At 49.2% G+C, this 18,071-nt stretch overlaps 7 protein-coding genes across 7 annotated transcripts; 3 read left to right on the forward strand and 4 right to left on the reverse strand.

The window, feature by feature from the left end:
• On the reverse strand, nucleotides 1-2,799 carry BU24DRAFT_401550 (uncharacterized protein). Its single transcript, XM_033525497.1, has 3 exons — nucleotides 2,273-2,799; nucleotides 1,883-2,209; nucleotides 1-1,832 (listed from the first exon to the last, which is right to left on the reverse strand). The coding sequence occupies exons 1-3, from the start codon at nucleotides 2,462-2,464 to the stop codon at nucleotides 309-311; spliced, it is 2,043 nt and encodes a 680-aa protein (XP_033377987.1). The 5' UTR covers nucleotides 2,465-2,799; the 3' UTR covers nucleotides 1-308.
• A 3,255-nt stretch (nucleotides 2,800-6,054) lies between these two features.
• BU24DRAFT_473829 (amidase) lies at nucleotides 6,055-8,222 on the reverse strand (the record flags this gene model as incomplete). Its single annotated transcript, XM_033532814.1, has 6 exons — nucleotides 6,055-6,414; nucleotides 6,478-6,541; nucleotides 6,601-7,440; nucleotides 7,533-7,685; nucleotides 7,763-7,885; nucleotides 7,932-8,222. 6 exons carry the CDS (start codon nucleotides 8,220-8,222, stop codon nucleotides 6,266-6,268), a joined length of 1,620 nt encoding a protein of 539 aa, XP_033377988.1. The 3' UTR covers nucleotides 6,055-6,265.
• A 659-nt stretch (nucleotides 8,223-8,881) lies between these two features.
• On the forward strand, nucleotides 8,882-10,386 carry BU24DRAFT_437236 (uncharacterized protein; the record flags this gene model as incomplete). The annotated part of the gene is made up of 6 exons (XM_033530197.1): nucleotides 8,882-9,026; nucleotides 9,094-9,477; nucleotides 9,544-9,618; nucleotides 9,681-9,871; nucleotides 9,930-10,002; nucleotides 10,061-10,386. 6 exons carry the CDS (start codon nucleotides 8,882-8,884, stop codon nucleotides 10,384-10,386), a joined length of 1,194 nt encoding a protein of 397 aa, XP_033377989.1.
• A 997-nt stretch (nucleotides 10,387-11,383) lies between these two features.
• Nucleotides 11,384-13,195, forward strand: BU24DRAFT_455593 (putative lipo protein; the record flags this gene model as incomplete). Its single annotated transcript, XM_033531378.1, has 1 exon — nucleotides 11,384-13,195. The coding sequence occupies exon 1, from the start codon at nucleotides 11,486-11,488 to the stop codon at nucleotides 13,193-13,195; it is 1,710 nt and encodes a 569-aa protein (XP_033377990.1). The 5' UTR covers nucleotides 11,384-11,485.
• Nucleotides 13,196-13,751: 556 nt separating this feature from the next.
• On the reverse strand, nucleotides 13,752-15,172 carry BU24DRAFT_414960 (FAD/NAD(P)-binding domain-containing protein; the record flags this gene model as incomplete). Its single annotated transcript, XM_033526259.1, has 4 exons — nucleotides 13,752-14,109; nucleotides 14,165-14,484; nucleotides 14,537-15,088; nucleotides 15,155-15,172. The coding sequence occupies 4 exons, from the start codon at nucleotides 15,170-15,172 to the stop codon at nucleotides 13,752-13,754; spliced, it is 1,248 nt and encodes a 415-aa protein (XP_033377991.1).
• A 1,130-nt stretch (nucleotides 15,173-16,302) lies between these two features.
• Nucleotides 16,303-17,151, forward strand: BU24DRAFT_428548 (uncharacterized protein). The gene has a single exon (XM_033529505.1). It carries the CDS (start codon nucleotides 16,587-16,589, stop codon nucleotides 16,881-16,883), a length of 297 nt encoding a protein of 98 aa, XP_033377992.1. The 5' UTR covers nucleotides 16,303-16,586; the 3' UTR covers nucleotides 16,884-17,151.
• Nucleotides 17,075-17,985, reverse strand: BU24DRAFT_80394 (uncharacterized protein). The gene has a single exon (XM_033534648.1). The coding sequence runs from the start codon at nucleotides 17,791-17,793 to the stop codon at nucleotides 17,266-17,268; it is 528 nt and encodes a 175-aa protein (XP_033377993.1). The 5' UTR covers nucleotides 17,794-17,985; the 3' UTR covers nucleotides 17,075-17,265.
• Between the last annotated feature and the right edge of the window lie 86 nt (nucleotides 17,986-18,071).

Raw genomic sequence — 18,071 nt, forward strand, 5'->3', positions numbered from 1 at the left:
ACGGGTAATGCCTTCGGCATTTATGTATTTGATATGTTGTTACATGGTTGGTATACTATCATATAGATGCTGTTGTTACATGGACTGATGTCAGGGTATCCAAAAATCGCTATGGGACATTAAAGTAATAGGTGTAATAAAGCCGAACATGATGCTCGGTCTCTTAGAAGGTGGCATGTCAAATCAAAAATACGCCGTTCCATGCAGATGCCAATCCCAAACCGGTGATGCTAAAAGTTGAAAGAAATACAAATGAGAAGAAGAATGTGTGGTCTTCTGGTTTGGAGAAAAGGTTTGAATGTAATGGATCATTCGGGTCGTTTTATGATGAGCCTCGGGCTGCCTCTGTTGTTCATCTTTTGGACGACGGGCATGGGCTCCGCGGGCTCGTCGGAGTAGAAGTCCCAGGGTCGGTTTGCTCGCATCTTCCCATGCTCGTTGATCGATCCGTCACGGGAGAAAAGTGGAGGAGCGCCCGGGGTTGATGGACTGACGGGGCTCATTTGGTCTTTGCGTGATGAGTTTTGCGGGGTGAGGATACGTTGATTCCGTGAGGTGCGGTGAGGGTTGATTGGTGGCTGAGGCAAGGGGAAAGTAGGAGGTGATGTCTCTGGAGGCGTATTCAGGTAGTACGACGGTATCGTTGGCACGCCGCTTTGTGTTTGTCGCCGCGAGGTGCCATGAGATGACACAGTAGCAGTAGAGATTCGTTGGCCTGGGTCTGGGCCGGTACTGAACTTGGGCTGCATTTCATTGCTTGGTCTGCTTGATGTTCGAGGGGGATGTTGAAGGGGAGGAAGGGGAGGATCCATGTTGATGTTTTTTGCTGTGTTTGGTTGCATTCGATGTATCGAAACTCTCTGTGGTGATCGACCCAGCCTTGTGCGCGGTATTGTCGGAGGCGGCGTAGGTGCAATTTGAGGAATCAAGGAGTATTGAGCAGTCGGTCCGCGGGGAAACACCGTGTATTTTGGCTGCTGTCGCACAGGACTGACAGAGTGGTCTGGACAATTCGAACCCGAGACAGGCTGAGAACCATGGCTGCACTCTTGATGCGCACACGATGGACGCCTAGGCCGTGAGGTATGGGGCCGCGGGGAGGCATCCGGCTGCTTGAACGATCTCGAAAATGGAGGTGGAGAGAGCAAACCATTTGCAGACCAGATCTCTGGCGATGAGAGGACGTGCGGGCTCGCGGTTTGAGGGCTAATGACATCAGTCGTGGTGGTGCGAGCCTGGGGAGGCGGGATGTGGAGTTTCAGTCCCCGCTCGCTTGGACTCCTGGAATTGCGGTTTGAAGAGAATGGAGACCCCAATCGAGGTGGAGTGAGTGGACTCAACGGTGGAGGACTGGGGATTCTGGGCGATGCATCGGGTGTTCTTCCATACTTCAAGCCCAGTGTAGCGGCGGAGTCGAACGACCATGCTTCCTTGCCCTTCTTATGTCCTTTCTCATAATAGCCAGAGTTGGATCCAATGGCTTGCCAACTCCTCGACGCGGTCCTCCTCTTGCGCGAATCCTCGATTCCTTCGAAGATGCATTTAACGTAGGGAACGCATGCGGTGGAAATGCTCAAACACACTTGGATTTGTGTACAAATGACTGGGACCCATAGGTTGAACTCGGGATTGTCGTGTGGCGTGATGGGAAAGAAGTAAATCAGGCGAGCGAGGGCGGCAGCGATGACGAGGATGCGAGGTGCGAAACATGCTACGACAATAACCTTTCGCGAAAACTTGACTTTGAGATATGCAACCAGGTTGACCGATAGCATGACAAGGCCAACCTCGCTTGTCATATCAATAATGCAGTAGATGATCCAGAAGACGCCCTAAGGATATTAGCTTCAATGCATAAAACGAAACAAGTAATAAAACCTACCCGGTTATAGCAGTGCAGCGTCATCACCTCCCACGGTCTTGGAAGCCCACATTGGAAAGCCACAGCGACCAGAGATGCCAAAGACCAAGCCGTGATGAAGATACCGAACCCTTGGATGATCCGCCTCTCTTTGCGTTGGACGACGATGCTACAAAAGAAGGTGATGAGAGTAAGTTTCGCAAAACATAAGGCGAGAATGTAGAGAAAGTCGGAGGCATAGTAGGCTTTCATGAGAGCATTTGCGCGTTTATTCGTAAGAATTTCAGACCTTCCCAGGCCATCGGCAGCGAGAATGAGATTCGTAACAGACAGTCCGATGGCGAATATCTGGATGAACAGAATAGTCATTAGTAGTGGACTATGTTGTAACCCGTTCATCTGTGTACATACCGTTGCGAAGAGGATGCAAAGATCGTCGATGCCGGCCTTTCTCACTACTGAGTATTTGATAGTTTGCCTAGCCAAGAACATTATGATCAAGACACCCAGTGTTGCCCATGTTGTTATCCGTATCGCCGTCGATTTGTCATCGGGAGTGATTGGATTCCACCTCTTTTCTGAAGACATTGAAGGTATTCGCATGTTGTGAGGAAGAGTCGCTGAATTTGAGAAATGTACGCCCGCCACCCTACCCAACCAGACCAGAACAAAAGAAACAAGGAAAGAAAGAAGGAAAGAAAAGCAATAGGAAGAAGAAAGTAAGTGAATCAGCAAGTGTAACAAAGCGTTTCTGAATACATGTCGATGCCGACGGAGAATCGAAAGGGGATGGCACGATGATTGTAAGAGAGGATGGTAGACTGGGGCCAGGAAGAATGATCGCAAAGGGTATCAAGTGTGGAGGAGGGGGAGGGGGGATTTTGGGGGCATATCAAGGTACAAAGATGACTACATAAAGAAAGTGGCATCAAGGCGTATGGTCGTTTGTTCTCGTCGTATTGCAAGGGCCGAGGCTCTGCGGAGCGCGCCGCAGTTTGGGTGTGGCACCATCATCGCCCTTATTCTCGTCGAGGCTGACCTTGGAAGTGGGTGTGGTGTGCATGTACTGTTCTGGTATTATTATTGTAACATTCTAATTACCTTTTCGGCTTGCGAAGGTCGCCAGTTTGCTGCTGCGGCAGATGTGTTCACCCTGCGCCCCCCTCCCCTTTGCGAAACCCCGGTCTGCTCCAGACGAGCCCTGCAACATGCAACATCTTCCATGCGTGTCAGCGGCGCACCCTCTTTCTAATTCCTCCCCTTCCTCCCTCCTTCAGCCCTATATTTGACGCGAGCGCTTAAGACGTCACCGAAAATGGATGGGCTTGGCAATCCACTGAGAGAGACACCTAGATTCTTTCACTCGTACTAGAAGGCCTGCTTATGGTTCCACGGCAGCTATGGAGATGGTTAGATTCCGGGTACCAGTCACCCAATTCCATGTTCCCACGGAAACCGATTACGAATAGAAGTGTGGCAATAGTCCTAACGAAAAAGGAAATAATCTAGTACACGTGTGTAAGTATGCTAGAGAAGTGTTGTAAACTTAAACGACGTGTATCTTAAACTGGACCTGGCGCGTAGATTTAACGCCACTGGCCGATGGACCATTAGAGATCATGTGCTTGTAGGTGACTTAGGCCCCACGCTTGTAGACGGACTTCGGTTGCTCACTGGCGGCTACGAATTGTTGGAACTGCAGAAATTGAAATGATCATACTGGTTCAATCGTAAATCTGAGCGGGCAATGTTTGCTCAGTCGGCGTGAACCATCTAGAGCTATTTCCTGTTGGACAGCCCCTGAAACTTTAGTGAACCATGTCTGACTTCAGATAGGAAAATATGGGCCAGGCCATGTCTTGCCCGCACTAACTCGATCGGACAAGAATTGTAGTAGAACCTAGAGAATGATGCATACAGGAGTTCTCATAAATGCGCATTGGCTGGACCAAGGAGGGCGTTCATCACTCGCGTGCGTATTTCCGATTGGTGATTGGGAAGCTTTAACATGTTGGATGACTCTGTACAGCAACCACAGTGTCGAACGACCTAATATGTTGATACCCTAGTCTAGCTGCACTTGTAGTAAAGAGCTGAAACTCATCAAGGTCTGCTATCATGACGTACCTCAACAGTTAACTTTTCCTTTCTAACAGTGATACTCTAGTGGCATGCCGATTCTCTAGGCTCTGCAATGCGTGTATTCACAAGCCAAGCATGTCTCCCGAAAGCCTTCCGAGATCCCGCAAGGATAGTCTTGATAAGAAAAATAGTAGCTAGTGTTCAGACCGCTCTTTGTTTTTTGTTTTGGTGTCGGTCCCACCAGATATAGTGCTTTGATGCAAGAAGGAAGTCCGAGAACGTGGGTTTAGCAATTGGTATCAGACATGCAATTCCCGAGACAAGCAGCGATGCTGAACACACGGCGTCAATAGCAAACAGGCCATGTATAAGGGAGACACAAAAAACAAGGCGTGCGATTGATTCAAAATTGAAGTATTCCACTATACGCAAATTTTGAACTTGATTGGCAGTTCTGTTGTACTCCGGCAACCTGGCTGACCAAGGCCCACGAGACGCAACCCGCCACAAGATGGACCACTATTGGTGGGTATCATCAACTTAGTGTTCCCGGAACATTGCTCGAAGATGCAGAGAACATGCGGATCATGACAGTATCGCCACGTTACGTTCGATCGACATCAGTGCTCCCGCGTTGTCGCAGTTCGACAATCGCAGCTTATCTTACTCACAATTAACCTCTTGAAGACAAAGGTATAGCAACCTAGGTAGTCATGTGCGCCGCGCTAGTTGCTGTGTAATCCATTATTGTCCGATTCGACAAGTCGACAAATTTTCCAGAATGTCGGGAAGATGATTGGAAGGACAAGATATCGTGCAATCTGCTCCACGAATATTGGATCGAGAAGAGAGCGATTCGCGATGACTGCAGCGTGGTGGCGGAGCGATTCGATTATCGTATACATAGCGCCACCACCATCGGTAGGCGAGCACGCCTAAGCTACCGGCCGGTACGGGTACGGCAGCTAAACTCATGGAACCACTCGAATGTTTACACATCGATGGTGTTAGTAAAGTGGTGCATGGCTGACTACATTGGAATTCAGATCGAGTTTGGATCATCCTGTTATGACTTTCGACGGTTAACTGTGGAGACTGCAAAGATTGTTGATGATGCATATGTCCTACCTACAAATCATCACTGTCCGGAGTAATACGACTGCACGTATTCATCAACATCAACAACACAAGTCTCCTGCGATCTCGTCGCGCACAGAGCTATTCCAGCTCCAAACTTCTCCCACCCCTCACCCATCGTTCTCCACGTTCCCCTCGCTTCGTCAAATTTCCCCTCTACGCCTATGTCTGAAAATGGAGTACGAACAACGTGTAACCAAGATACGCGGTCACAGTCAGCCCCGATCTCACGCACTGCATTTAGACCAACCCACGCTGCAGGATCGCGGCGCTTACGGGGCTTAGCGAGGCCTGTTGCCAATCCGGGAACCTCCAATAAGCATCATGGATTGTCGCCCACAATGACGAGAGCGAGTATTTATATATGCGAACGCTAGAAAATAGAAAAGAAGGTAGTCGATGTGGTTTGGAGAGAGAATGGACATCAGGGAATATCGTGGGTGCGCAGGTAGGACGTTGAGACTTTGTTGATTTAGAACTTACCTTCCAGTGACTTGGCTGTTTTGTCGATTAGTCGTTGATGGCTCTCGCTTCCAGCAGTTGTTCTTTACTTCAAATTGTGCCTAGCGAAATATTGAGATCTTGAGCGTTGATCTTGTTGTGCAAGTTTCTGGCGAAGTCGAAGCAGCAAAGAAGTTGTACTGCAGCGATCCACAGCTGCTATTCCCAACGAGGTAACCGGTACATATACGGCGTCCAAAGAATTTCAGTCATCCATCTTACTCACAAAGAGGGGAGAAAGGAGGAGGAATCATGATCGACAAGGCGTAATCGACTCCGCCAGCATAGAAGAATCGGAGGATTGATCACCAGCACCAAAGCTCCAGTGACCACACCATGGATCGATCGCCAGGTCTCTGCAAAAGTAGATGCAAGAAAAACAAAACAAAAAATGTTTTAGGAAATCTTTACCACCGCACTGAAATCCTATTACCAAATCAATGGCTCTTACTCGTTTCTGTTTCACCGAGAAGCATGAATGGCAATCCTTCACTCTCTTATTGACACTACGTTTCCATCGGTAATCGAGCATTTTGTCGAATGAGAAAGAAATCCTAATTATTGAGCGTGCCTGGACAGTTATGGGAGTTACCCCATTTGTTAATGATACTGGTAGCACAGAGGAGTTTCGAAAACTTTAATGATGTCCATTGATTTAAGCCAGATGTTATTCAATTTCCGCCACTAGATGCGTGGCATGACGCTCGACTTTCCTTCTTGCGAGTGTAGATCTCGAGCAATTATCTCAGTAGCCCGAAGGACCTCTTCGTCTTGAAAGCGCCATCCAACTACTTGGACAGAACCAGGGCTACCGTGGACTGCCTCGGGGTCAACTGCAATGTGTTAGCATCATGGCAGCACAAGCGCTAAATGAAGGAAGGGAAAATGTTACGTACATCCATCAACAGGCTTATCAAGGGTCTTATCAGCTTTCAAGTATGGAATGACTGCGGCAGGGAACTAGTGCCAGTGTTAGGACGTTTGGATAGATTAGCTGGATACAATGAGGAGATACGCACATCGAGTAAATTCCAGATAACTGTCCATACAGGATTTCCATACATTCCATGGGGAACAGAGGTATTCCTCGATCCCGGACAGAGTAGGACATCAATATTATGGCTGCGCCAGACCCTGGCCCATTCTTCTCGATAGGATTCCTTACTCGCATTGACGGCCCAAACGTCTTCGAGGGTAGCTGCAGGACCCTTAAGGGCCTGGGCAATAACGCTGAGGGCTGGTGACAGATCTTCCCCACCTTCCTCGAGGTACTTGAAAATTGTCGCGTTGTTATCAAGTGAGAAAGATTTGAAAGAGGTAATTACCGCTTCGACAATTGAAGGAGCCTCTAGCTCGACAATCTCATGCCCTGCCTTCCGTAGCTTCTCCACTGCAGATGAAAGTATTCTGGATACAGGAGGGTAGACACTGAACGCAGGATCGTCTCTCCAGACACCAATCTTCAAGGTTTTGACTGGTGGCAGTTCCCTCCAGTGAATAGCATGGGAGGTTGAATCTACCTTCCAAGGCTCTGCTAGTAGGACGTGCTTGAAGAACAGCGTCAAATCGCGTGCTGACACCGCCAGAGGTCCTAACGTGCAGGTAATCGAGGGCCATCCTGGTGGGAAAAATTGCTGCTGCTTGCTATATGGAAGTCTGTCAGACGACGGCCGAAAACCGTATACGCCGTTGCAGAGCGCAGGAGCGCGGACAGATCCGCCAATATCACTGCCAACTCCGAGTACCGAGCCACGGAAGCCAACTAACGCACCTTCGCCAGAGCTGCTGCCTCCTGGCGTATGCGATAAGTTGTGAGCATTCCTAGTCGTACCACAAACTGTGCTGTATCCTTCCATGACCTACAATGTGTCGACAAGGAAGCGTTAGCGCAGGGCATTTACTTCCGCATACACAACAGCGAAGGAACAAAGGTGGGATGACGGAGACTGACAAAAAGTGCTTGGGGTACTGTGGTCTTGCAGTAGAGCACGGCTCCGCCGTCCAGTAGTATGTCGATGATGACGGAGTTTTCGCTAGCTCTCGGCTTCTTCAGATACGAGACGTAGCCAAGGTTGGCGAATTGGCCTTTGATGTTAATCATATCCTAGGTCGAAATTAGAAAGACCTTTGTATTTCTCAAAAATAACACCTAATCGCTCGCTTGGTCCTGATGTCACAAACCTTGATACTGATCGGGAGGCCATGAAAAGGGCCCTTAACTTTGCCCTCACATGCAAGATATCCGTCCCTCTCCTTGGCTTGTTCGATTGCATCGTCGAAAAACATTTCCGCAAGAGGGTTGATCTGCTGTTATCAGACATGATTTTCCAAATTGAATGTGGGTTCGTACCAGCTGCTGGGCAATGGCTGCTCGCTTGCAAAAGGCTGTCACCACTTCAACAGACGAGACCTGCTTCGTGGCTAGCAAATCAAGAAGCGCAGTGGCATCGTACTTCTCAGTGAGCTCTTGTTCCCTAGCATTGAGAAGATTTGATTCCTTAAGGAGGGTGAGACCGCTGATGGTGGCTTCATTGGAAACCTTTGCGAGAACATTGCCAGGGACTCGCCATTCTTGAGGAATGACACTATCCAGACTGGCCCTCTTCTCGTCAATTAGCTTCTGCCATTCTGCGGAGACCATGATTATTCGTCTTAAGTGAGTTCAATTTGGAGGAGATGCGAAGGTTGGTAATGTCATTCCACTGTGTGTATTTTGGCCTTAATTTATAGATATCAACGTCTGTACTGAACATAGTGGAAGTAGGCAACGAACAAATGTCCTAGCAGTGATCAGCTATGCCTCGGTGTCCTTCAAATTCTAAGATCTTGTGAGTCTGTAAAGCTGCATTACACTATTGCGGTGCCGAGCTGGCGATCCGACCACCGGGCAGATACTTCCATCTCTGTAATGTCCGGTGGACAATTTGCGGGGTAGAGAGGTAAATGGGAACATTGCTCTATTTGGCCGATTCTTTTACCCTAAGCGGCTAGTTGGAAGCACTTCCCAATACACGGTACAAGTCGGTGGCTGGAGGATATCTAAACCTCCACTTGGCGCTCTAATTTGACCATCTATTATCTGCTTTGGGGAACGCGCGGGTTGGTCTAAAGGGAAGCGGAATCTTGCACTGGATCATTCGATAAGAGCTCCAACACGCAGACACACTGTAGATAAAATCATATCTCAAGCAAATATTTCAATCACTATATAAGCTTTCACCCATTGATCAGGTGTTTCCCCGTTATAACTGATCGCTTGGAAGGTAGCAATCAACATTCGCATCTTAATCTGGCCGTCTCATGCATCCTAATCCAACATTTATCGCGGCAGCGCAGGGTGTTGCCAACAACACATTCGACCTGCGTCTTCTCCTGGTTTTAACATTTCCGTTCATTATAGCCATGGTCATCTATCAAAATCAGTCTTGCAGGAAGACTCAAGCAAGTAAATTCTACACCAGCGTGAGCCCCTTAGGTCCTTTATTCGTAGCTGACCATTTCCTCCTCACCAGGTTCTTCACTGGCATCACCCTTTGCTACGCCTCTACCCAAGCCGCTCGAGGATTTTGATCTCTCTGCCAAACGCCCTGAAAAGTATCGCCCTTTTCGACATGGGGCCAACCACGTGACGATGGGGATTCGACGGCTCGATTGGAACGAGTGGATTCAGATGGACTCCAACTTCCTCTGGTATCACGATCTCAAGGCTCGCGAATTAAAGAAAGATTTTCCGGCTCATGTACAGTACGTTGACAACGCCGTAACTCGCGATGCTTGTTTCGAAGTGCAAGAGGAGCTCGTAAAATACCTCACTCACCGCTTTCCACGCATATTCCAACTTAAAGGCGGCGTCCTACGCAACACAATCACGAAGGAGGAATTTCCATACCCAGCGAGTACGTGCGAAAACACATACAATGGCCCCTTCTTAACTTGGAATGCGTTCTGATGACATGTAACAGAGACGCCAGAAGAGGCATTAGCAACCTCAGCACTTCTCGTGCAAGATGATCTTGTGATAATGGTCAAGAACGACGGTACGTCCCGATTATGCAATTCCCCTCATCAAACGTTCAAAAGATTAATAGTCGACTTACAGATGGCTCGTATCACCTTGATGCTGCTGCTGTTTGTCTACCGGGGTTCTGGCGTCTCAAGGAGAAGTTCCGAACCTCGCTGGATGAGCTGCACATAGAAGCCAAGGTTCCACACTATCGAACAAGGCTCATGAAGTCGATGAATCGATTCTTTGAGACTCTGTCTGCTGAGAAGCCCGTAACTCGCAATAATGTAAGATGTCTCTTCTCCAACACTATTCTCAATTCGGCTTATTTATGCGTGAGTACAGTTCTTCATTCAACTTGACGATGGCCTCCATTGGTCTCATCGAATGGGCGAACAGAAAGGCGATAATGTAGCTTGTAAGTAAACAGCCATACATTTGATTTCCAGCGTGATGATGCTAAACAAATCATTTAGCTTGGGCACTGGCAAACGACAAAGGCCTCAAGATCGAAGACCTCCATTTCCGGTCAGAGAGACAAACTCTCCGACGTCTACCGCGCTCGAAGACACTTTTGTTCACCATTCGCACCTACTTTGAGCCCATCACTACGATCGCGAAGGAGCCACATGTTCCTGGTCGTCTCGCAGAGGCTATTCGGGCCTGGGACGAGACTGTCTCGACGTATAAGGGCAAGAGCCATTGGGATCATATACTTTTGCCGTACTTGGATGAGCAGGCGGAGCTTCAAAGACAAAAGGGCATTCTTGATGATCATCCGGAAGCTGAATTCCCATACTAGTTGTGAATTCGTAGGATCAAGTAGTGTCAAACGTAGGCCGTATTTAATAATAAATTCGTCAATACTATACACTTTCTAAATACTCGAAAAGGCGATTATTTCTTTCTCATAGTGCATGGGTATAAGATAGATCAATGAAAATTAGTTTAAAGTAAAGCACTTTCAAAGGAACAGAGCAACTCCACGATGAGCCAAATACTTCAGATATCTTTCCGTACTGGCTTGCATCAATCGAATAGTTTCCGCAGTGCAGCTCAAAGAGTCTCCGATTGCTCTAGGCAATTGCAAATCCAGTACCCTCAGAACAACGATGGTGAAAGATTGGCGCTGGAGAGTTTACTCGATTCCACTTACCAGAAATTTCGCATTCATTATGCCCATCAGTAACTGCCCATTTATCTTGTGTCTGCCTCAAATTTCCACGGAGATGAGCCATAGCAAGTGATGATGTCGCGCCCGCCTACCTGCCTCCACCAATCGGCCCTACCACCAAGTACCGCTACAAAGTACCGTGTACGACTTGTACGACCACACGGACAACACCGAATCTCCAACGAGCGCGCCAGCCATCTCGCAAGCACTTCTATTTCGTGCATGCAGACTAATCCTACCAGAGGCACATTTATGGACACTTGGGGGTTGGCTAGATAAATGTACATCACCATTGCCTTTTTGCTTGCGCGTTTAGATCGGTACGATCCTCTGCACGATCGATTATACTACCCCGCGGGGAGTAGAACACCACGCCCATTACCTTCGGATAGAGGAAGTAACAGCTGCCGGGGCACGAAGATAGCATTTGAAATCATTATCGATATTTGTTATTGAGTCTATGCGAGAAAGGGTAAGTTGAGTTGGGGGAGAGATCACATGTCTGGGGCATGGAGGTCTTAGGGAGTTGATAGCGGAATGTAATCCGCGGTAGCCATGCACGTTGGTTGACATATCTGTCAAGGGTCTCTGTGATAACAACATCATTGACCTCCTCAATTGCTCTGCTGTGCTTTAACAATTGAAGAGAAAGATAAGAGAAAGGAAAAGAAAGGGTTCTACCAAAACTGACGTGCTTACTTCATATCTTGTTCAAGTGCGCGTAAAGATGTCTGCCACCGCAGTCTTCAGAAATGGTCGAGTCTTCACAGTCGACGACAAATTCACCATTGCGGAATCCCTCGCTATCCGTGACAACACCATCGTAGCTGTTGGATCTGACCTCGAAGTTTCAAAATGGATTGGACCTTCGACAAAAATCACCGATCTCCAAGGGCGATCTCTGCTCCCTGGGATCAACGATTCGCATCTCCACGCCCTCATCATGGGCGTCACTTCGCCGCCCCAGAGCGTGAACGTGGGATTCCCCTCTGTGAAATCGATCGCTGATATCCGCAGCATTGTCGCCTCAGAAGTCAAGAAGAAGAATCCTGGGGAGTGGATAATCGGCAGCGGGTGGTTTGAGGACAATCTGGAGGAATGCAACGAAAAGAGCGGGACTAAAGGCCGACTGCCACATCGAGACGACATCGATGAAGTGTCTCCAAACAACCCGGTCTTTCTACAGGATTTCTCGTTCCACAGGTCCTGGGTCAACTCCGCGGCGCTGGCCGTCGCAGGCATTAATGACCTCGACATCTCATCTCACGGTGGCAATGTCTTGAAAGACGACAAAGGGAAACTCACGGGCGTGTTCTGCGAAGGCGCCCAGTCACTGGTACAAGGATACCTCCCAGCCGTGAACGAAGACCTCAGAGAGCGCAGCATCAAAGCCGCCGTCTCCCGCATCCAAGCCTTCGGCATCACCAGCCTCACCGACCCAGCCCTCGGACCCGGTGGAGAAAAGATGGGCGGCCGAGCAGCAGGAACCGCTGCCATACACACATATGCCAGGCTCGCACGCTCCGGGACATTAGGAGTCCGAGTGAACGCTCTCTACCTCCCCGCGCCCCAATCTGGCGCCACACCAGAAGAATACGCGCAACATGTCGAAGCGGCCACATTGTCCCCTCCAGACGTCGACCCGCGCCATTTCCGCGTCATCGGCATGAAGGTGTTCGCAGATGGGATCCCGACCGCCCACACGGCCTGGATGCACACTGCGTACACCAACGCGCCCACCTGCGGCTCGCTCTGCATCGGCGGGTCCTCGCACGACCAGCGCGTCGAGAACCTCGACAAGATCATCAAAATCGGGCACGACCTCGGACACCAGCTAGGCATCCACGTCACGGGCGACAAGGCCATCGACGCCGTGGTTGACGCGCTCGTGGCAGCGCAGAAGGCGAACCCGAGGCCGGATCCTAGGCACTACTTGATCCATGGGAACTTGGTGTACGAGCCGACGCTGAAGAAGATGGCGGCGCACGGCATCGGCGTGAACTTCAACCCCGGCATCAAGTGGGAGGTTGCGGATGGCGAGGCGGAGGTCATAGGGGATGAGAGGGCGGAGTACGAGTTCCCGTATGCGTCTGCGTTGCGGGCTGGAGTGAAGGTGATGAGTAGCTCGGATGCGCCTGTCGTACCGCCGGATTGGCGTCAGGGGGTTGCGACGATGATGTTAAGGCAGGGGAGGAGTACGGGGATTGTTAGTGGGAAGGATGAATGTGTTGGGTTGGAGGCAGCGTTGAGGACGTATACGATCAATGGGGCATGGCAGGACTTCGCGGAGAGTTGGAAGGGTTCGTTGGAGGTGGGAAAGGTGGCAGATCTTTGTGTTGTCGGTGCTGATTTGATGGCAGTGAGTCCGCAGGAGATTCCGAATGTGCCTATAGATGTGACTATTCTGGACGGGAAGACTGTATACTCTCGGGTCTAGTTATCTACGTCAACGATACGATTTCTTCTCTTAAACTCATACGTGAATATATAACAATGATAGATTGTGACTCCATTGCTAAATGTATATAATGTATGTACCTAAGTACCCGCAGGTAGTATCAGTGAAGGGAGAATAGCAAAACTTTGACACGGTTCATCACAGTAGTGCCGATATAAATTCAGCTCGCGGAGTTCAGATTTGGACATGTTTGCTTGAAGATGATGGACAGGAGGTATAGAAGAAGCTGCTTTTGCGTGCGTTGAAATAGGTTAGTTTGATAATACCTAAACACTACGCTTGAAATCTGATTCTTTTAGGTTAGCATCTATCTTGAATGTGGGGTTGGAAGGGGTGTGGGGTAATTACTGAGAGCTGGAGATAGAAATGGAGAAAGAGTTGTTTTATTTCAATGGTGGGGCTAGCTTCACGACTTGAAATTTAATCTTTTCCTGTTTGGTAAATTGAATGTCAGTCGGGAAAGTAAAGAGTAATTTGTTGGATATATATGGTTTCAGTTCTTCGTTTATGTACAAAATGCAAGACACAGTTCATTCTATGCCGTTGCCGATGCAGTATCGTTTGTCGAAGTAGCAGACTTATTCTTATAGTACTGCGTGAAGTCATGCCGAATTGCGTGAACCGATTCAGCAACCGATTTACCAAAGACGGGATCGTTTGTAGCCTGTTCGCACATGGCGAAGAACTTCTCCCGATCTTCTTTGTAGTTGTCGTCCCAGAGGCGATGGAAGTTTGCGCGCGACATTGGGTCAATCATGTCTCTCCAGATCTTGATGCGGACCTCGCTGTACTTGTCCAAGATATCTTCGTCCAATTGGTCCTCGTGAATGCCGATGAAGCAATCGTAGAGTGAGCCTACGTCCGCGAATCCGCCAGTCAGGCCCAGACCACCACTGGAGATATCGTTAGCAAAGATCGAGGAGATGGTAGGACTGGGAAGTGACTGACAATGGATTGCACAAGTGGGCTGCATCTGCTACAAGGAGAATTTTGCCCACTCGGAAGCTGGGAGCACATCTTTGTTGTAGCTTGTAAGGGCTCATACTGATGAGCTTGTAGTCGCCTGGCTTAGGGTTGCCTGGTAGGATGGATTCGTACCGCGCTGGTTGACGCTTGACGATCTCCTCGCGCGAAAGGCCGGCGTCGTCACCGTAGGTGACTCTCCACAGTCCGTCGGTAGTGATCTTCGCCGCCATGTACCAATCGGTGGGGTGAACAATGAAATTGGAGTCCCAGTAGCCGAACCGCTCATCAAAGGGAAGATACACCTAAGTGAAATCAGCGCAAAACCTCGGATTTCGCATATGAATCTTTACACACATTAGTAGCCACAATTTGCTTATCGAGCGTCTCTCCTGGATATTCCTTTCCAAAGAGCGCGGTGCGTACTCCGCTGGATGCGCCATCGGCGCCCACGACATAGTCGCCTCCTATTGTCTTCTTGCCTTCCGGTGTCTCGACGACCACTCTAGCCTCTTTCTCGTCCTGCTCGACATCTACGACTTTGTGCGCCCATTTGATTTCGGTGTTCGGAAGACTTTCGAAATGGCGGACAAGGAGCGGACCCAATTGGTCCAAGGGCAGAACAGCCATAGCATACTTGGATATCTCAGGTACGCGACCCATGCCCGCAAGGAAAGTGGTGTCCTGAAGTCGCCAGCAGACGCCTCTGGGAGTGAAACCGGCCTTGCGGACATCGTCAATGATTCCGGCGCGATGGAAGTCATACACAGCAGACGGCGCATAGTGAGCGGCGCGAGGATTATCATTGATCTTTGTGTCCGCGTCGACGATGGTGACTTTGATGCCGGCATTGCGAGCTAGCATGATGCCGAGCAGCAGGCCTGAGGGCCCAGCGCCCGCGATGACGACCTGTTGTTGCTGGAATTAGCTACACTGATAGGAAAGCATTGGAGGACGTTGGCGCATTTCACATACATGATTGATCTTTGGCATGCTTGACTATCTAGTTTGGATATAGACGAGTATACATTCAATGTCTGAAAGAGCGATATCGTTGATCGTTGTTGGTCACATTGGTTTATAGGAGGAGTAAATAGAAGTAACAGGCTGTAGCCAGTAGTTACAACGATGGCAGTAATAATGGCGCGGAAGTGGGGCAGACATGGTGGACGGAATTGGAAGACTGCTCTATGATGGAGAGACAATTTCCGCCACAGCAAGATGCGGGGGAGGGGAAGGGCATGGAGAAGAGAAAGGGACACGGCTGGGGTTGAGGGGAAAAGGGGAAAGATTGGATCATTAATCAGTTGTCGTGGGCGGTGGTTGTGGAGGAAGAGCGGAGATGAGATGAACCGTAGTCGTAGGATTCGTGCTGCAATATGGGTGCCCCACATTCACCCATCAATGTCTTGTCTTGCAGTAGTCAAGTCAGTCGACATCCTCCGCTTGCCGGGTTCCGAGTCATTTCCCTTTTGCAGCCAGGTTGAGGAATTAAGAGGTTCAAATACACGTGGTTTTGATTCACATCAAAGATGAGAAGATGTTGGATCGTTGGAATCGCAGGTAGTAAGAGCATTGAATCCAGACATTGTTAAGACGATGATTGGTCAGACATCGTCCACTTGTATTATCTAAACACGGTTAGAGGCTTCTTCTATTGCATTCCTTATCGATAGGGTTGCCCCTCCATGATCCATACCATCCTCAAGATACCTCCTAAGTCGTAGTTAACTGACCATACGAGGGACAGGCACAGCAAAGAGGAGCAAAAACAGTAATTAGTTTGAACTTAACATTATTGCCTCTGCAGATAATACTTAGATTCTACTAATCTAACATCTTATTACTATATACTGCGTACTCGTATAGGTGTCCCTTGTACGAGTAGGTACCTACCTATCTTGTCAGGTGAGGAAGGGTCTTGAAACGGACGTGCCATTTTGGTTGCTGTCCTCACTGGGCGTGACGTCATATCCATTCCACACCTTTCCATTTTGGGATCGAGTCCTTGCCGTCGGTGGACCCTTAATCAGTCCGTGCGGTATTTCTCATCACGTGCGGCGTACCTCGCATCATTACCGTCCCGTTCCCAATCCTTCACACAACGCACAAACAATCCCATCCACGCCATCCTCAGAAAATACACTCATCACGGCTCATCCCACTTCGAGACCCACTTGAGCGGGCTCTTGTACTAACTCGTATGCTCTCACTTCATCACCAATTCACTGTGATGAAAACCCCATGGTGACGTCGCGTGGGGTACGGGTGGTCCAGTCCGATATCCCGCTTGTGCCTTCGCCTTCCTTCGCTCATGATAGAAAATTTCATCATCCCACTAGGACTGATGCGACAACAAAAAAGGAGTGACCGTACAACTTAGATCAAACATTGGTTTTCGACATGCATGGGATACCTCTCTGCCATAGTGGTCACGGCCACAACATCCATCCTGGCACTGACTGCTATTGCATCGTTCTTGTACCTGAACTCTCGACAGAGATTCACGCTACCGACTATCTTTAGCACCACCGAACCAGCCCAACACGTTCGGACTGACCGGGAGACTGGGGAGCAGAACAGCCGTCATCCCATCCCTCCTTCACATGGCTTGCATCACCTATCAAAACAACGCGTGTACCTATCTATCCACCTTTGTTTGTATTTACTACCAGTGTCTGACGAAGATAAAGCCACTCCTTGAACTGTTGAGATGCTGCCCTATCATGCCTGATAGCTAGCCACCGTGCAGTACGTGCAAACACAGTACCCAAGGGGTTGGCGCCTTAGACAAGCTTTTTCGCCTCAAATCCCTCCCTCCAACCCGGTCGCCGCCCTCAGTGCTCAACAAGAATCTTCCCCTGTTGATCAAAGTTTTTTTTTAACAGCATACGGGATCCTATGCGCGAATCAATCAACGAGTAGTCTTTTGTCTCTTATCAATCAATGATGCGATTGCCGACCAATCCTCACCTGCATTACATTGGAGTGAGGGCAGAAGATCGCTGGCACAATTTGCTGTGACCGCAGACGATGGACAAGTACGCTATCAAACACCATGCATACGAATTCACCTTACCACTGTGTTATCGTAATTCGAACCATTTGATCGTCGCTCGCCATTTTCTCACACCTCTCGGCTCGCCCCGACTATTGGACGCGTATCCATCGCGTACCAGCGGGCCCATATAAAATGGTATCCACCGCGTCCTTTGCTTCCGGATTCCCAGATACAGCTGCTGTGCCCGATTGCGATATTCATGCTGAGTCCCATCGCGTTGCTTGGCTGCAAGCTGCAACGCACTATGAGCAAAAAGCGGACCCTCTCTAACCGTGCATCCAGTGACCATGAGATATCCTTGATTTGATTTCTGTTTTGTCCAGTTCCCGGTGGTTGCTGATGATATTTTAAGCTGCCCTCCAACACCAGACCAGCGGCCAGCCACTGCCGCCATCGCTTCTAGCCTGAACCACGGTTTGGCCGTATCAACTGTGAACTTGCAATTCTGCGACCCTTTTTTGGCCGACTCCCCACCGCATTCGCACCTTTTCTGTCGCCACCCCTTTCTGCATTTTCCCTTATCTCCACTACCGAAAGGACCTTGCGCATTCATAGATCATTCCAGATGCTCTGTCATTAATAGTCAACTGGGTCCTTGAGCCTCCTTGAGATTTTAGCGAGGGTTTTAGGTCGCTCTGCAGATCTGCGACACTGCGTCTAGTCCTTATCGTAAACTTTACCTCAGATATTATCAAACAAGTCTTCTCCCCCCAAGGTATTCTTTTTCCTACTCTTCTTCTCACCAATCCCTCACGATCCGGTCCTATCGACATACATCAGCGTCGTTAGTCTACCAGAAAACTCCTACTCCCTGCCACCGCAGCCAAAGAC

The sequence above is a fragment of the Aaosphaeria arxii genome (genome assembly GCF_010015735.1).
Source record: "Aaosphaeria arxii CBS 175.79 unplaced genomic scaffold BU24scaffold_13, whole genome shotgun sequence".
NCBI classification, from domain to species: domain Eukaryota; kingdom Fungi; phylum Ascomycota; class Dothideomycetes; order Pleosporales; genus Aaosphaeria; species Aaosphaeria arxii.